Source organism: Mastomys coucha, unplaced genomic scaffold, assembly GCF_008632895.1.
Source record: "Mastomys coucha isolate ucsf_1 unplaced genomic scaffold, UCSF_Mcou_1 pScaffold15, whole genome shotgun sequence".
Lineage (NCBI taxonomy): Eukaryota > Metazoa > Chordata > Mammalia > Rodentia > Muridae > Mastomys > Mastomys coucha.
The window spans coordinates 9,456,749-9,476,004 of NW_022196897.1; the positions used below are offsets into that span (position 1 = coordinate 9,456,749).

Genomic DNA, 19,256 nt, shown 5'->3' on the forward strand with positions numbered 1-19,256 from the left:
TTTAACAGCCAACATTGACAACATTTATTTTTCCTCTAATAGCCATGAAACAAATTATCAGTGACTAGAGATGTTTCAAATCAACAGATGAGACAGGGGAGACAAGTCCAGGGACTCTGCTGCTGGCTTTAATGGTGGTCGTAGGGTTTTATTGTTCTCCTTGTTTTCATGGTGCCTTTTAAGCTTAAAAGGCAACGTTTGAGCAGAAATAACTTACAAAACGAAAGGTCACAAAATCCTTTTTGAACCATAAAAAGTTAAAGTGTATTGGGAAAAAAAATCACATTAGAATTGAATTCAAGAAGTTACTGGCCAGAAAAATGAAACTTTATACACCCTACTAAACAGGACAGGGTTAGAATTTAGTCATAGATTTTACACCCAATGTGCTGGGAGAAACAGACACAGTTACATTTTATACATATACAGTTGGACTACATTTTACAGTTCTTAAGAATTAGCCTTAAATTAAATTTTCGATAGCTTTTAAATTATCAGTGTGAAATGTCCATTTCCTAGTATTCCTCCTGGTAATGATATTATTGTCCTTCAATTTTTTTTCAGCCTTTTGGATTGAAAGGAAAATACAGCTGGGTTATCTCATGTATATTCTTCCTTTATACCTTCATATGCGTGTGTATGTATGTGTGTGTGTGTGTGTGTGTGTGTGTGTGTGTGTAAAATACCTTAAAAAATTTTATCTGTATTGAATGAATACAATTTTTTCTTGTCATCAATTGTATAATTTGTTGTGTAATTTTTTTTCCTGGGGAGACATGAACAAATATTGTTTCCTATCAGGGCACTAAAACAGACCAAATAAATGCCTTAACCTAAGTTAGTTTGTTGAGCCAGTGAGTTAACAGTCCTTACTTACAGGTGTAGGAGAGACTTCCTTACTGCATGTACTGACAACCTTTCTAATGCTGTGATACAACACCACGACCAGAAGCAACCTAGAGAGAGTTCATTTTAGCTTACAGTCTAGAGGAGTAAGATTCCATCATGGTGGTACAGAGGCATGGCAGCATGTGGCAAGCATGGCAGAAGGAGAGGGGAGCTGAGAGACAACATCTTTAATTGCAAACATAGCAGAGAGACTGACTTGGATACAATAACAAGAGGATTTAAACTCTCCAAGCCTGCCCCCGGTGACACCCTCCCTTAGGAAGGCCATACTTTCTAAACCTCCCAAACAGGACTTCCAAACATTTTCAAATGTCTAAGCCTATGGGGGAATTCCCATCTAAACTGCCACTCTGAGACATGGGTGGCTCAGAGGCAGAGGCATCAAAAAGAACTGCACCTGATCTGCTTTGCTTTCTCTTGCTGTGATGAATACCATGACCAAAAGCCATTTGGGGAGGAAAGGGTTTATTTTATTTTTCATGTTATAGTCCACCATTGAGACATGGCAGAGCAGAGACTACAGCAGGGCAGGAACTTGAAGCAGAGACCATGGACGAGTGTTCTCTACTGGGTTTCTTCCTGGCTCATATCTAAATAGCTTTTTTTATTCAGCCCAGGCTTACCTGTCTAGGGATAGTGCCACCCATAGTTGGCAGGCCCTCTTAAATCAGTCATCAGTTAAGGAAATCTCTTATAGATGTGAATATAGGACAATCTGATTGAGATAATCCTTCAGCTGAGAGGGTCTCTTTTCCAAGGTGACTCTGGGCTTGTGGAAAGTTGGCAATAAAAGCTAACCAGCACACAACCTAGCATGAGTGAAAACTCAGGAAAGCTACAGACCTGAAGCTCTCTGCTCAATTTTCAGGCAGCTTCACAAAAGAGACTCTCTCTCAGCAACTATTTACTGCTTGTTTAGCCCAGAGGTGAGCCTTGGTGAGTATTTTTACTTTCTGAGTTTCCTGAGCTTGTGATGAACACCATGACCAAAAGCCAGAAGTTTTATGATCTTGATCCATATAAGTTTCTTTTTTTGAGACTTCCTCTGGGGGTAACATTTCCAACTCAGACACAATAGCTGTACCACCTAATCAGTGTGCTTTACATTAAGCTATACCATTTAAACAGCAAACTTAACATTGTTTTATATTGGGTTCTGTGAATAGTACAGGCATGACTCATGTACAAAGGAGGTTATGCACAGGTTTATGAAAATGTCACATCCTTTTATATGAAAGACTTGGACGTCAGTGTCTCTGGTGGACTTTGGAACTATTTCCCTACAGACACTGAGACAACTGTTATCTTATCTTAATTTACATTTTCTAGTTGCTTGTGGAGATCAACATGTTTTTCACACTTTCATTTCTGTTTCTGCTTTGAATTGGGAGATCACAGCAGGGCTATGGTTTCTTATTTCCCATGCCTTTGCATTTCAGTGAGGTCAGGAAAGGTGACTTCAGGAGCGGCTCTCAGATGCTATTTTAAATGACAGCTTTACAAAATTGGACTTTGAAAGTCCATGGGGCAAAGATGAGCAACACTACTGTATAGCCTGTGCATGAGTTTTGTCTATTTCTCCGCAAAAAACCTGTAAACTCCTTAAAGCTCAGACTCTGCATTTACAGGGTGGATATCAGAATGATGTCCACCCTCGCTGGGAGGGTTGAGTGCTTCTGTGAGAGTTAATAGATGTGAAAAGCTTAGATTAATGACTCCTACAAGAGCCCTGCTGTCTTTATCATTGTCGATGTGACTGTGTTCCTTGTTGCCATCCTCATTAACATTTGTTGCAGTGAGAATATATGTTTCAGATGGAACATCTTGTTGAGTGAGTGAACTAGCAATGACTGATTTATTTCTCTGTACATTGGTTCTGACTTTTCCCACCTTTTCTCTGAAGTCAGCTTTTTGCTTCTAGAATTTCTGCATTCATATACCTTGTGGCTAAAAAATGTAAGGAAGACAGAAACAATGGAAATTTGCAGCAATGGAGTGTATGCTTGGAGTGGACAAGCTCTGGGCCCGCCGGTGACAATTCGCTAGCATGCTGTGATACACACACAACAGGAAAAGCTTGTTTTCAAAGATAACTTTCTCATTGAAGCATGCCAGTTCATTTAGCTTGCTCTTAGCAAAGGTTTAGGGGGCTTGCTCTGGCACTGGTGTAGCCCAACAGTGGCTTGTTGCACTTCAAGATATTTAATTATCAAGAGCAGTTATGCATATTCAAGACACATGAAGCAGTGAGTTGGCAGGTGCTATTCTGTATGGATCACGATCACACAAATCTACCTCTAACACAACCCTGCCACACACCAGATTCCTAGAAACCTGCTCATCTCAACTGTCAGTCTGACCAGCATCTCTGCATCCCCTCTACTCTCTGCCTATTAGCAGTCACATGAGCTGTTCTGTCCATATCTGTTCATCTATTGGTGGGTACACAGTTGATTTTGAATCTTGGGTATCAAATCATCAACATTACACTTTCTTATTCTTCAGATATACTCATAAGTGGAGTTTCTGGACCATATGTTAGTTCTCTTCTTAAGTTTTTGGTGGAGCCTCTGCACTGTTTTCAGTCATGGTGTCAGTAATGCAGACACCCACTGACAGTGTACAAGGGCTCGCAGGGGCTCATTTCTCTTCACACTTCTTGTTAATTCTTCTCTTGTTGTCAGCCACCATTCTAATTGATATGAGATGACATCACATTGAATTTCTTTTATATTTTTTATATGTCTTTCTAATGATTGCCTGATACTTAGGACATTTTCAAATATCACTGGCTGTTTATATTATTTTGAAAAGTGTATATTTATATCTTTTGCAATTTCTAATCATCTTAAATTTTGTTACTGCATAATTTATCTTTTATGTATTTTATGTATTTTGTGACTGTATTATTTATCTTTTATGTAATAACCTCTTAGGAGGCATATCTTAGTCAGACATTTTTCCAATATTATAGGTTAGACATCTTTCATTCCATTGATTGTTTCTTTGTTTTCAATTTTGACACTTACATTTGTCTAGTTTTGCATTTGTTGCCCGTGCTTTGGACATCATGTCCCCAAAGTCGCATCCAGATCAATGTCACTTTGTTTCCTTCTGGCTGTGTTACCTTTTGGTTGAACTTCTCTGATATAAATGTCCCTCTTGAAGGGACAGACCTTGATGAAATGTCAGAAAAGATGGGTGTTTCTGACGACTGTGGTGGAATTGAGAAAGAAGAGCACAAGAACTCCGTGGGAAGCACATGCAAGAGAGGAAGGCCGTAGCTTCTGTCCTGCTGGATCCTGCTTCATCTGCATCTCTCCAGCAGAGTCACCTATTTTTATCTCTATAAAGCCAAAAGTGATATTATGTTAAATCAGATGTAAACAGACACTTGTTTCTCCTATCCACCTTCCTTCTCTTTCCTCCTCCTCCTCCTCCTGCTCTTCCTCCTCTTTAACTTACTGACTCTTTAACTTAACTTATTAAGGGAGTCATATACAAAAAACAAAACTTTTCTTCTAACTGTGAGTCAGCTTGCATGTAGCAATTCAGTGTTACCATTTTTTAGTTGATCATGTATTTAGTGAAACAATTGGCCAGAAAAAATAGGAGAGTTGTAAAACCAAATAAATATATAAGTAGATTTCTTTAATAAAACAAGTTCATTTCATTTAAAATCTATAAGTATATGTTTGGGACATAGCTTGAATATAGTATTGGGAAGTGACTACTTGTTCTTAATCAGGAGAGAGAATCTGAATACAAGCATGGATGGAAAATTTAGTTTCTGGCTTCTTGAATATAAAGTGCCTCTAGGAAGGTGAGTGAGAATATAAATTTAGAGATTCGGAAAGCAGTTGTTGCTGAAGATATATATTCTAAAAAAAATAGTTTGGCAAACTTTAAATAGATTCTAACTTCTAGAAAACCAGTTTAACTTATTGATATTTAATCACAGTAGGTCTTAAAAATCTATTACATTGGTAAACTTTTTGGATACATTTTTTTAAACATTAATTCAATAAGTCTCTACTATCAAATCTTGCTATCATCAAATTTCTATATATACTCAATGATTTCACTTGTGTCTTCTGAGTCCACACTCAGATCCTAATGCATTGAATAGTGTATCTTAGGGAAAAAAATGATCCATCACAGAGAAGAAAGAAACCAATTCAAACATTCATCACTTAATATGATCTTTTTGAGTTTTGTATGTAAGGGTTAGCACTTATTATTTACTTTAAAACTTATGAATTATTTGAAATATTTCCTGATCCATATTCATGATGTAAGATATAAAATCATAAAATATCAAGATAATTATTTAATCACAAATATTTAGTTTACTGAAAAGCACAAAGATGGAAATAGAAAAATTAAATGAAAGAATAGGTTAGAATTTACATGGAAAATGTAAACAAGAAATAGATGATCAATTAATAATTTATCAAATTATTATTCCATACTACTTTTCATTTTTTCTTTTGGCAAATACTTTCAAGTTTTCATGTTTCCATTTAGAGGGACAAACAAATTCTGTAATACTCATTGGTTCTTAATGCTCTGTAGTGTGAGGCAAGTAAGAATCCAACTTGATACCATGAAAACCTGTGAACTGTTCTTGGAAGTGAGCGTTGGATTCCTGTCTTCATCCTGTTTGCTGGTGAAGTACATTGGGCTCCCACACCCATTACCACACATTTTTGTGATTCACCAATCAGCTGCAAAATTACACTGACTGTTCCTAAGTTTCTCAAGGGTTTGGTCCTTCTTGTCAGCAAAGATGATCTATTATATCTCGTTAAACCATTTCTTGGTTTTCTCATTGAAATACTCATCATAATTCTATGGTTTATTTTTGTAGATGTATTGCCAGAATGAAAAACTGTGTTCCATATGTTACACGGAATAAGAAGCCTTCCTCCCAGTGTCAAGGAAACAATGCATGTTTTCCTATCCCAGACACTGCACACACTTTTGGGTGCTGCGGAGGACAGTGTGTGAGACAAACTTAACAGTTCTGAGAAGTTCTACCCCAAATCTCAAATGTACTTCTTGCTGATGACTGTTATCCATCAAACTGGTGATGATGTGTTCACATTATCCTTTGAAAATAGTACCTTATGGTACTTCTGACCATACCAAATTCAGGAACAAAACACTATGAGATTAAACAGAAATCAGTGAGATTGGTGTGTGCAGGGCAGTATGGCCCTGGGACTAGATGAATTAGAAATCAATGTTTGTTACTTAGCTCTTTTGCTGCTTGCTGATCAAGTGAAAATGAGCAATAATTTGTGAAATCTCTTGAATTTACAAATACAAAATACGTTTACGTTTTTTAAAAAATGACTATCAACTGAGTGATACCAGACTTTATCTCAATACAACAATGAATAATATTTTCTAAAACTAGTTAGTGTCTTATTGTCATTTTTAGGATTTAATAATTTTCATATTTATTTGTTTTTACTGGAATATTTTCCTTCAATAGTTTATTCACTTTACATCCCAACTGCATCCCCCTTCTCTTTTCTCCTCCTCGTCACCCTCTCAGAAAACCCTCTCCTTCCCTTTTTCTCAGAAAAGATGAAATCTGCCTTGAGTACCAAGCCACACTGACATATCAAGTTGTAGCAGGACTAAAGGTATCAGTCTTCTCTCACTGAGGCAGACGAGCTTGGGAAAGGGAATCCAAGAGTAGGCAACAGAGTCAGACACAGCCTGGGCTCCAGTTGTTAGGGGATACACATGAAGATCAAGCTGCACATCTCCTACTAATTGTAGGGGTCCTATGTCCAGCCCCTGCATGCTCTTTGGTTGGAGATTCAGTCCCTGTGAGCCCCAAGGGCTCAAGTTAGTTGGCTCTGTAGGTCTTCTTGTGGTGTCCTTGAATCCTTGGCCTACTTTAATCCTATTCCCTACTCTTCCACAAGATTCCTGGAGCTCTGACTAATGTTTTTTTGTTGTTGTTGTTTCGTTTTTTCTTTTTTAGATAATTTCTTTATTTACATTTCAAATGTTCTCCCCTTTCTTGGTTTCCACTCCAAAAACCCCTCTATTCCCCTCCCTTCCCCTGCTCATCAACCCACCTTCTCTTGCATCCTGGCCCTGGCATTCCCCTATACTGGGGCATAGATCTTTCACAGGACCAAGGGCCTCTCCTCCAATTGATGACTGACTAGGCCATCCTCTGGTACATATGCAGCTGAGCCATGAGTCCCAACATGTGTACTCTCTGGTTGGTGGCTTAGTCCCTGGGAGCTCTGGGGGTGATGGTTCGTTCATATTGTTGTTCCTCCTATGGGGCTGCAAGCCCCTTCATCTCCTGGGGTCCTTTCCCTAGCTTCTTCATTGGGGACCCTGTGTTCAGTCCAATGGATGGCTGTGAGCATCCACTTCTGTATTTGTCAGGCACTGTTAGAGCCTCTCAGGAGACAACTATATCAGGCTTCTGTCAGCAAGCACTAGTTGGCATCCACAATAGTGTCTGGGTTTGATGATTGTATATGGGATGGATCCCCAGGTGAGGCAGTCTCTGGATTGTCTTTCATTCAGTTTCTGCTCCACACATTGTCTCTGTAACTCCTTCCCTGGGTTTTTTTGTTCTCCATTCAAAGGACTGAAGTGTCCACATTTTGGTCTTCCTTCTTCTTGAGTTTCATGTGGTTTGTAGATTGTATCTTGGGTATTCTGAACTTCTGGGCTAATATTCACTTATCAGTGAGTGCATACCATGTGTATTCTTTTGTTATTGGGTTACTTCACTCCACCTAATGATTTTGCCTCTGGATCTCTGCATCTGCTTTCATTAGCTGCTGGATGAAGCCTCTCAGGAAACTGTTACACTAGGGTCCTGTCTGTAAGCACAACAGAGTGTCATTAATAGTGTTAAGGGTTGGCTTTCTCATGGGTACCAAGTCAAGCCAGTCATTGGCTGGCCATTCCCTCAATCTCTGCTCCATCTTTATCCCTGAGCATCTTGCAGGGAGGATGCATTTTTGGTTGTAGGTTTTGTGGGTGAATAGATGTCCCCTTCTATCTTCTGGAAGTTTTGCCTGGCTACAGTAGGTGTCCACTTCAGTCTCCATAACCCCAGCTGCTAGGAGTCTCATCTAGAATCACCACCACAGACTCCTGGGAGACCTCCCTGCTCCAGGTCTCTGGCTTGTCCCAGAGAAGCCCCCTATCAATTTCTGTTCTTTTTCCCAGCCATCTCCTGCACCTTCTCTACACCTAATCCCTATCCCAGTTTCCTTCCTCACCCCCTCTCTAACCCAGTTCCCTCTTTACATTTACCTCCAATATTTTATTTCCTTTTCTGAGTGAGAATCAAGCATCCATCTTACAGCTGTAAGAATGGTTAAGATCCCAAACTCAAGTGACAGCACATGCTGGCGAAGATGTGGAGCAAAGGAGACACTCCTACATTGCTGGTGGGAGTACAACCTTGTACAACCACTTTGGAAATTACTTTGGCTTTTTCTCAGAAAATTGGGAACAGTTCTACCTCAACACCTAGCTATACTACTCCTAGGCATATACCTAAAAGATTCCCCTCCATAACACACAGACACTTGTTCAAATATGTTTATAGCAGCTTTGTCCATAATAGCCAGGAACTGGAAACAACCTAGGTGTCCCTCAACTGAAGAATGTATAAAGGAAATGTGTTGCATCTACACAATGACATTATTCAGCTATTAAAAACAAAGACATCATTAAGTTTTCAGGCCAATGGATGGGGCTAGAGAAGATTGTCCTGAGTAACATCACCAAGACCCAGAAAGACATTCGTGGTATGTACTCACATGTGGACATTAGCCATAAAGTGGAGAATAACTATACTTCAGTCCACAGACCCAAAGAAACTAACAAAGAGCAGCCACTGGAGAATCCTTGAATCTCACTCAGAAGGGAATATTTTCATAAGGAAGAATTTGTTATTTCAATAACCTACCTTTTATTCAAAAAAGCATCCATTCATCTCAGTGGCTCTTAATGAAGTACTTAAAATTGAACTCACAGTGAGTATGTCTTGGTGATTCTGTGTCTTCTTTTTAAAGGATGCACAAGAAGCTATCTGAAGAAAGATGGCCTCGTGTTCAGCCTTTACACGCATTACTACATGCTTTCTGGGCATGTGGAGAATTGATCTCAATTTTGGGAAACATGTTACTTTGTTTAGTAGTTGCAAAACAAGGATGGGAAGATATGGAAGATTACAAATAGACCACAGAGACATAGCTAAAGGTGTGCCAATGAGTAGACACAGGACATGGTCCTTAGTTGAGAAACACTTTTAGACAACATCTTAGCAAGAAGGAGGTACAGCCATCAGAAGGCTGACAAGGGTTTTATCAGAGACCAGTGAATTGCTTTGCCAGAAGCAAGGAGGTGGTCAGTCAGGATGGCTACTCTCCTGTATCTGAGTTCTACTGCTTCTCTGCAACAGTCAGACATACTTGGGGCATACTTGAAATGCTGACTTGATGTGTGAAACACAGCACAGCAGATTGTTAAACACCCCATAAGTTAACTCTACAGAGTAGAGGTGCTTGAGAACAGCTTCTGCCCAGAGGTGTGTGGTGAACCACGACTGAGAGTGGGGCCACAATTTCTAGTTTCACAAGGATGAAAAAAAATTATTTTTTCCATTAATTTATTTATTCACTTTACCTCCCAAACATCACCCCTCTACACAGCCCTTCCTGCTTCCCTTCTCTCCTTCTCTTCTAAGGAAGAGATCATTTATTTTTTACTCTTTATTTAGTGTACTATACTGTTTTAAAAATTATTAAACTGTGTATACTATGCACTTTCAGATAAACTTTTCAAAAGTAAGTTTAAATTTAACCAGAAGTGATCATGCCATATGACAAATAGAGCTGAACTCAGAAGTTAAGCATCTGGCTTAGTGTCACAAAGCCAATAAATAACCAATATTGTTATTCTAAACCAGTTAGGTGTGACAGTTTTCCACAATGCTTAGATTTCTCTAAATTACTCATGTTTTAAGGCGGGAGTATCTTTCTTAGCCCTTATTCTGGTTTTTCCCCATTTTTATTGCTAATTTTTTTCTGAAAAGGGAAAGTTGATTTTAACAGATTACATTTATTCCAAATATGTCTGCATTGGTTGAGTTTTCAGAATTTCATGGCAGACATTCTTACTATAGTTGAACTTCATGAAGTCTCTCAAGGACAGTCTATTTTCACCCATTTATAAAAAATTAAAATTATTAAACAAAACCTTCCTCCAAATTGCCAGTGTGAAGCATTTCTTTAGTATTGCCTTTCACATCCTGTTTTCATCCCATTGGAAACCTATTGACACCATTGTGTCAAATGTTCTTCAAGTGTCACTGGAAGGATGTCTCTGTGGCTATAGAAACAGTACACTTGGCAAAAAAGGTCAGCCGTGATTCTGTTCTGTATCTAAGCCACTTCATAAATGAGAGATTTGTGGGCTTACTTTCTCTTTGAGTCCTATACTGTTCATCCTTTAGAAAATATAATTCTCTTGCTGCCTCAGCGTTTACTCATAGATCATGAAATTGACCTCTTTAAAATGTTTTCTTTCTTAGAGATTTCTTTTATAATATAAGGAAAGTTTAAATATTGCAAGGTTAAAGACATTGGTAATGATCAAAAATAGCTACATTGTGTTAGCAAGATGTTTGTTATTTCCCCAGAGGCTAAAACTGTTTATAATATGAAATGAAATAGAGTTAGTCCAGTGGAGCCAGGGAAATAATAACAAGCCTTTTAAATTATTCTAAAAACCACAGCCTTCAGCATTCCTGTTCTTTTATTACTCAAATGGTTTGGGCTTCCTTGGAGGGTGTTGTATAAGGGCAGAACTGCCTCTGGAAGCTGAAAGCTTGCACTGGGTCATGTGCCTCTGCACTGTGCATGCTAGGGGGATGGGAGTTAGAGGCTGGCTTTGACACAATGTGATAAAATTAGTAGAATATCATCAGTCTTCTCTTTGATATACAGGCTTGAATTTGTCATTTAATCTTCGTAATTTATCTTTGGAGGTTTGGGAACTGAGAAAGGAATCCATGGTTAGACGGAAGAAGGCTAATGTGCACTCTCTGTTACAAAGTTTTGCAATCGTATTTATTAATGTTAGTTATCAGAAAGGTTCTATTTAGTCTTTTTTTTTGCAAATTATAACTCACGATCATAGAATTTTATAAGACCTGAGATAATAAACTTTAGATTTTCTTCAGTTAGTTACTAAAAAGACTTATGATTTAGAAGTCTCTGACTATATCTCCTTAAATGAAAAGAAAGATTTCTAGGTTAGTTCTCTCATGTCCAAATATAATCTCTGCTTTAGAAGAGAAGTTTGCTGTCAGGTTAGGATGAATCTTCTGCACCAAGGGTGATGTTATCTGTAGTGTGATGGGCTACATTCAGAGCTATCCTGGGCTATGCACAGCCTGTGAGCCACTGATTGTTCACACCTATGAATCTGAACCTTTATTTATGTAGGTACACATGTATGCTGTCTAGTTGTTTTACATAAATAGCATCATAGGATATATTATTAACTGTTGGGTTTCTCCCTCCTGCTCCAACTCAGTGACTTCAGAGCTTACAACTGGAGATTGTCAGCTCATGCCTGCTGTGCCTAAAACAAAGGCCCAGTACCTGAGTTCTGCCTTCGAGGATTCCAGAGGAAGGTACACCTGGTGGCTGACGTGTCCACTGGCTGAGGACATTGTTGAATGTAAACCGACTACCTGAGGACATCCGCTATTGACCTCCGACCCCACCACAGGCCCACGCCTCTAACCTCTCCCGGTGCCGAGACCTAGGGGACACCCTGAGCCTCTGCCCTCGAGAGCACCCAGCAGCCCGGCTTCCCCTTGACTTCCCCTTGACTTCCCCTTGACTTCCCCTTGACTTCCCCTTGACTTCCCCTTGACTTCCCCTTGACTTCCCCTTGACTTCCCCTTGACTTCCCCTTGACTTCCCCTTGACTTCCCCTTGACTCTTTTCTGACTCTTTCCTGACTCCTCCCACATTGTTTATGTTATGCAAATGTCCTTGTAACCTAGAGATAAATGCTGAACCCCAAAAATAAAGTTAGACGCCTTATCTCTTCAAGAAAGTGCTCCCTCCCCTGCATTTCCTATTTCACAAGTCTAGCTAAAATTAGTTCTATACCACTACATCTATCTCAAGAAATACTGCTCAGGAGGTCAATGTTTCCCTGTCACTTTGCTCATTATCTTCATCATCGGTCACCGTGTCTTCTCTCCCAGAACTGAGAACCTCTTCTCTCACATCTCCTACACTTAATCAGTGGATGGCTCATAGTTGTTGTATATGAATCCTTGGTACCAAGTGTAAAGCAAAGATTCTGTCCAGTTAAACGTTCTAGTACCATCCAGGCAATGGGGAAGGTGGTGGAATATTTTAGGTCCCATGCAATGCTTCTTTGACCTGAGGAACCACTCATTGTGTTTGGCTCATTCTGTGAGTTTGAAGCCAGATAGGATATTTTCCCCATTAATTTATTTATTCACTTTCCATCCTGATCATTGTCCTCCCACCTGCCCCCCTGTCCGTTTCCCCTCCCCTTCTCTGTATCCCCCGACCTTGGCACATCAAGTCTCTGCAGGGCTAGGAGCATTCTCTCCCACTGAGGCTGGATAAGGCAGATATTTTGAATGGAAAACATGCATATTTAGACTATGTCTCCCATTTGAAGATGGAGCCACTTATCAGAGCTCCAATTTAGAAGCTGGAATTCTAGGCTTCCCTGTTTAGCCAGGATGGAGGCTAAGCAAAGAGGTACATACATCTCTGACATAAAGTATAATGGAAAAAGGTAATTCTGAGAATACACACCAACACATGACTGCTACTGTTGTATTGTTGTAATGTCTGAAAGGCAGACATGCAGTCTACTGCTCTTGAAATAATCAGAAAACATTGAGAAGGGAAGAAACCACCACACTATGGTATCATCACATGCCAAGCAAAGAACTTTTGGGTCCCCTATTGCTGGACTCTTGGACACTCTGGTGTAATTTTGAACTTAACTTTTTAAATTATAGTTTGTGTATTGTTTTAAAATGACCTATATGTCTGTGTACATGAGTACAGATGCCCCTGGTGTTCAGAAAAGGGTAACAAGTCTCTTGGAGGTAGAATTACAGATGGTTGTGAGCTGCTTGACATGGTCACTGGGAATCAAACTCAAGTCCTGTGTTCTTACCAACTGTGCTATCTCTTCAGTCGCTTCTATAGTCTTTTCTATTTCAAACATAACAGAATTTTTGTTGCTTTCAAAATATACTTAGCATTTTCAAATTTACCAGCCAGGGGCTGATTTATGCCTTAAAAACTCGATATAGTTAAGTGCCCCAAGTTCAGTGCTAGCCATTTTATCTACTCTGTGCTTAATAACTTATTGGATTTAGTAAGGTGTTAAAATACTCATTTTACGGGCAAGGCCATTGAAATTCACTGTTGCCTCCTGACATAGCTATTTCACAATTCACAATAAGAACAAACTTAACCACAAAGCCTATTATTTATTTTCTGTTTATTTATTTAGTTTTGCTATTCTCTCCAGCTTCTTTCTCTGTTCCTTTGTCAACATTGCATAGATTATTTTATAAGAACTTTTGCATAATGGTTTGGAGTCTGGTTCATATTAAAAACTTAGAAGATAAACTATAAAAACATCCATAAGTAGGTATGCTTTGAAAATGTAATTTTCCATTTTAGAAATTTTACCAGCCCACACTCAAATGCTTCTGATAGAAATTTCCTTTTCATCAAAACATCTACTAGGTAAAGCAATAATCCATATTGAAAAGCCACAGAGAGGCAGGAGATGTAGTGGAGTTACAAAGATTGCCTAGCAAGTGTAGGTTTTGGGCTCCATCTTCAGCAACACCGAAAAAGAAACTCAGAAAAGCCACTCAAATGATCACTACTGTACACCATTCTGAAACCCTTAATTATGAGTTCCTTTGAAGGATCACATAATGCATTGCTGTGTGGTTAATATACTGAAAGATTTCAGAAGGGGAATTAGAATTTTCTTTTCCTGACTTTCCAGTTATCAGATCATTTTCAAAAGAAAACTACAACATTCTGTCGTAGTTTGGATTCCTAGCATATTTTGGTTGTTGCAGAATTAATTTTCTTGCTTCACATAACTTTCCTGATAAGTAAGACATCTGTATGTTGGTAATGTATATGCATATTTTATATTAAATTTCATAAAAACATAGGGATTTCAGAGAGACTATCTTGAAGCTTCAGCTCATTGAAGCCAAATTTATTGTTATAAGCTAAGATTGGTTTAGTATTTTATCTCTTGCCTCAATCATATTTTCTTTTAGGAATTTGCTACTTTGTAGATTGTATATAAAAAAAAGTCATGCCCCCTGCCAATGGGCAAAGAAGTACCTTGTTTTCAGTCAGGGTAGACTGATGGCAGTCAAGGTAGACTGATGGCAGTCAGGGGCAGAGCTGCTGGCAGTCATTTGTTCATCCTACTTGGATGCCTGGCTTAGTAGCCAAATATGTTTTATGCCTAGGACTCATACAAATAAAATAAAATCAAGTCCAGGCAGTGCAGAGTAGGAGGAAGACAGACAAAGACCTGTAGACGACCCTGCCACCTACAGACCTGCCTAGTGCATGACACAGATGGGCCATAGGCACCTGCTTTCTGACACACTGCTTGCCATGCAGTACAGATGGAGGATATCACCCAGGAGCCTCCCAGCTGCATGTCCAGCCTGCAATAGTAGCTAGCACAATGTGGGAGTATGTGGTAGTCAGTTGAGAGAGAAAGAAAAGTAGAGCAGCTTGAGAGAGATGGAACTGGAGACTCGAGGGTGGAGAGGAATAACCTGTTGTGAGTTGCCAGCCCTGTCACCTGGGGCTATGGTAAGGTCCCAGCTTGAGATGCTGCTGAGGGCCATCTCTGAGTCCATGGCTATGCAGCGTCAGGGGTCGATTTCAATGCCCATGGCCCATATTACAATAAGAGGACATAGGGATTTCCCTGGTTGGGACAACCTGGATGTTCAAGGGCTACCTGTCGTTGGTCTTGCTCTTCACGGGATATGGCACTCTAGAGAGGTAGTCCCATGTTTTACCACTGGCAGAGCTCAGGAGAGTGCCATGCACTAACTGAGGTACTTAGAAGAGTGGACCCTGAACTTTGCCTGGACAGCACACCAGAGATGACCCTGGTTGGGGGTGGGAGGGTGAGCTAGCCCTGAGGATGAAAATGAGGGAGAGCAGACCCTACACTTTGCCCAAAAAACACAGTAGAGCTGTCTCTAATGGCAGTGGTCTAAGTGAACCATGCCAGGGCATGAGTGTGGGGAGAGCAGACCCTGCCATTTGTCTGCCATGGGGTAGCATGGGCATAGAGGTGATGTCCCAACTCTTGCCCCTTGCCACTTTTGGCAGTTGGCAAGGCTGCCCATAGGATTAGGAGCTTAGGAGAGCTAGTCCTGCCTGCCCCTCACCAGCTGCAGCTGTTAGTAGAGCAGGAACTGGATGTTAGTAGAGCAGGAGCCAGTCCTGATAATGGGGTGAAGATGAGCCAGTCCTGAGGATGAGAGTGAGGGAAAGCTGGGCCCACCGCTTGGGGAGTAATCCATTGCCACCTTCCCCTTGCCACCTGCAGGAATCAGGCTTTGAGGGTATAAGAGCAGGAGAGCTAGACCTACCCTATCATTGGCTATAGCACTCAAGGGAGTGGGCCCTGCACCTCACATAGATAATACAGTGGCCCTGATGGTGAAGACATGGATGAACCAGCCATGGGGGAGGTGTGAGATCAGGAGAGGTGGCCCAGCTCCTCACAGACTGCAGCACTTGGGACAGTGGGTCCAGTACCTTGACTGGGAAGCACAGTGGAGCTGGCTCATGCAGGTGAGCTAGCCTCGAGAGCATGAGAACAGGAGAGCTGACCCTGCTTCCTGCTGATGGTGGCATTGGGTGGCCTAACCAGAACAGGTCTGGAGAGCTGTCCTAGTGGTACAGATAATGGAAAACCTATGGGCTGACCAGCTCTGCCATTACCCAGATCCAGATCCAAGGCTCTGAATTGGCCCACCCCAAAAGCTATATAATCTGTGAAAGGTTGGCCCAGTCCTGCTGTTCCAAAGCTGCAGGATTTCCATGACCCAGGGCTACAACAGGATAACTTTGAGCAGTCCCAATGAGGATTAATGGTGTCACAGAAGCCAGAGATCTTGAACCAGACCAATGCCTCATTGCAATGAACATTTACAAGCAAAGATGTGTAGACAGATGGATATACTGTGGGACACACTGTGACATATCACAGCTTCCAAGATGAGATGTCTATGTTTTTTTGTTGTTCTTGTTTGCTTGCTTGTGTGTTTTTCATTTGGGGGAAGAGTTTGCAAGGGTGAAGGATGGAGTTGAGGGGAAGGGGAGCTGACTGGGACTGGGATATATGATGTGACACAGAAAATCAATAAAAATATTTTTTAAAAAAATGTTATAAAGCATTCATTCATGATATATTTATGCTTAGAAACTAAATATTAAGAGGTCTACTTAAAAACAACTTAGTCTTTTGTATTTTGACTATAGGATAAATAACACTTAGGGTGAGCTACATTTTACATGAATACAATCCATATTGTTTACACGATTAAGCTATGTTATAGGGATTATATTACATCATTGAGATTACAGGTCTTTATATAGCTCACACTGAGACTTTGCTTAACCGTCTACAGTGATCCAGCAGGTGTCCATAAAATGGCTTAGGGCACTGGTGGCTTATGTCTTAGAAATAGAGAAAAGATTTGTGTCAGTTACAATTTCTGAAATTATAGGAATCTTCAATGTAGCATTCTTGGCTTCTCAGATGACTCAGTAACTCAATGAAATTCCATGAAGTCCCTGATGCCATTGCCAGGCCTGTCACCCCATTATAATCAGATGTCCCTCATCTGTCAGCAGTTCACCCACCTGAATACTAGCTAGATTTCATTTATTTACTTAATTTCCCCCAGAAGAATGCTGTTCTCAGAGATTTTTACAGTAGTATAAATCCTCTCTGCCTGGAAATTAAGCTAACACTGACATTCTTGATTTGTCTTTTAGAGCATCAGGGCATCTGGCCTCATCCTGTTGGAAACAATACTCTTTGGTTCTCTGCTCCTATACTTTCCGGTAAGTGATGTCCTGCTGTTTTAAAACTAGTCACTGTTTTGATTGTCCATATTTTGTATGTATAGCATGTTAACAAAAACTTGATAGATATTTAAATCAAACTCATACAATTTCAATGACCTTAGATACTTAGGGATCTTTTTTTAAAGATTTATTTATTATTATATGTTAAATACACTGTAGCTATATTTAGACACACCAGAAGAGGGCGTCAGATCTCATTACAGATGGCCATGAGCTACCATGTGGTTGCTGGGATTTGAACTCAGGACCTTTGGAAGAACAGTCCGTGCTCTTACCCGCTGAGCCATCTCACCAGCCTGATACTTAGGAATCTTGTAGGTTTTTTTTTTTTCTAAATTAATTGTACTTTTCTTCCTAATTTTGTGAGGAAGGTCACATACTTTACATAAGGTAGCATATGAAGGTCCTATATAGTGTACATATTTAATATATAAAAAATAATATTACTTTCATTCTTCCTGCTCCATTATACAAATCAGAATTGCAAACATAGCAACAAAGTAATGCTAGAAATTTCCCTATGAATAACTATAAAGAGAAATAAACTCAATGAAACAAATGTATATATGGTACTGCTCCTAATAATCATAGCAGACTTATTTTATCACAGTAGTACTGTGTCTGTGATGGTAAATACCAATTACTAATTCAGTTCAACCATTGGTATTCTGAGGTTATCATGAGATAAGCATGGGGGTAATTTCTGGGAGTACTCTTGATTTCTCACTTAAAGGAGATTATGGCTTACAGGAAGAAATGAGTCAGTACAGATTCATGTGACACAGCATGACAAAGACTCAAAGTGTTTTGCCATAGGGGCACTTAGGAAAGACTCATAACCAAATCTAGGGAAGACGATATCAAATAGTGCTTCCAAGATCTGAAAGCTGAGCTCGCATCAAAGTAAAAGGCAGGGTTGGCCCCACATCATGCTCTTTCCTTCTTGTCCTATGCTTCCCTCTCAGATTTCTCTATGCTTTGTCTCTCTCACTGTAATAGCCAAATGTCTTGGGATTCAATCCACAGAGTGTTTCTTAAAGACACTGACACTGGCTATCTAATCTAGCAACATAGTTTGAAATGCTGCTGCTTATGTGTTAATGGCCACAGCATCTGTATCTCCAGAACTGACTGTTAGCCTGAACTCCAAATTCATATTCAGTTGATTACTTTCTCCTCCACTGGAATCACAAGAAAATTTCCCAGCCAAGGTTCTAATGTTTCCTAAAATCCAGTCTCTCTGCTCTCCACCCAAGGCTGTTGATTTTTTTTAGTTACTAGGGTCAAAACCTTGCAAGTGGCTCTTGACACCTCATTCTCTCATGTTAGCCAGCTAGCTGATCTTTGAAAATACACCAGCAATGCAAATACTCTCTATAGTTAGCTCCTACCACCCTGAACATTCCTGGATTATTATGACAATCAGACGCCTCTCTTAGCTTCTGCCCCTTACACTCTACTTTTAAACATTAACCACTTTTAACACTAAAGTTAGGCTAGCCATCTTACCCTTCTCAAAACTTGGAAAATATACCACAGTAAAAACAAAATTCTTTCAATAAATTTGAAAGCCAAATGCATTATGGGTTATGCTCTCTCCATTACTTTTCTATTTCTCCCCTGTCAATCAGCTTAGATCAAGTGTTCTTGATCTATTTAGGTCTAGGATTTCATTTTCTATTCTCTTTAAAGATCTAAATGTATCAAGATATAATCTCTGCAGCGATCAGAATGTGCCTCCCAGATTTGTGTTTTAGCACCCCCCTCCCTAGGGTACTGTGTGGTGGAATTTTCTCAAATGTTTCTGTCCAAAGTGCTATGTCTAATACTTGGAATAGAGCAGTTATAATAAAAAGAGCTAAATGGCAAAAATGTCATTCCTTCTGTCCTTCTGTCTTCTACTTCTGGGATTTCTATTGCTGTGATAAAACACAATTATCAAAAACAACTTGAGGAGGAAAGGGCTTTATTCATTTGTACTTGTTCACCACAGTCTGTCATGGAAGGAAGTTAAGTCAGGAACCTAGGAGCAAGAAGTGATGTGAAAACAATAGAAGAATGTTGGTTACTGGCTTGTTCTTAAATGGTTTTCTCAGATTGCTTTCTTATACT

General features: G+C 39.8%; 1 protein-coding gene and 1 long non-coding RNA gene across 3 annotated transcripts in view; one reads left to right on the top strand and one right to left on the bottom strand.

Annotated features, from left to right (window-relative positions):
* Gpr158 (G protein-coupled receptor 158) overlaps positions 1-19,256 on the top strand; it is a 427,233-nt gene that overhangs the window by 263,631 nt on the left and 144,346 nt on the right. For both annotated transcript variants that reach the window (XM_031369157.1, XM_031369159.1), the window contains exon 5: positions 17,052-17,120. In XM_031369157.1, the coding sequence (XP_031225017.1) occupies positions 17,052-17,120 (69 nt within the window). The remainder of the gene's footprint in view (positions 1-17,051; positions 17,121-19,256) is intronic.
* The window catches only part of LOC116089763, an 81,885-nt gene continuing 63,986 nt past the window's right edge, over positions 1,358-19,256 (bottom strand). Inside the window, exon 2 of the long non-coding RNA XR_004118464.1 lies at positions 1,358-4,255. This is a non-coding gene — a long non-coding RNA (uncharacterized LOC116089763). The remainder of the gene's footprint in view (positions 4,256-19,256) is intronic.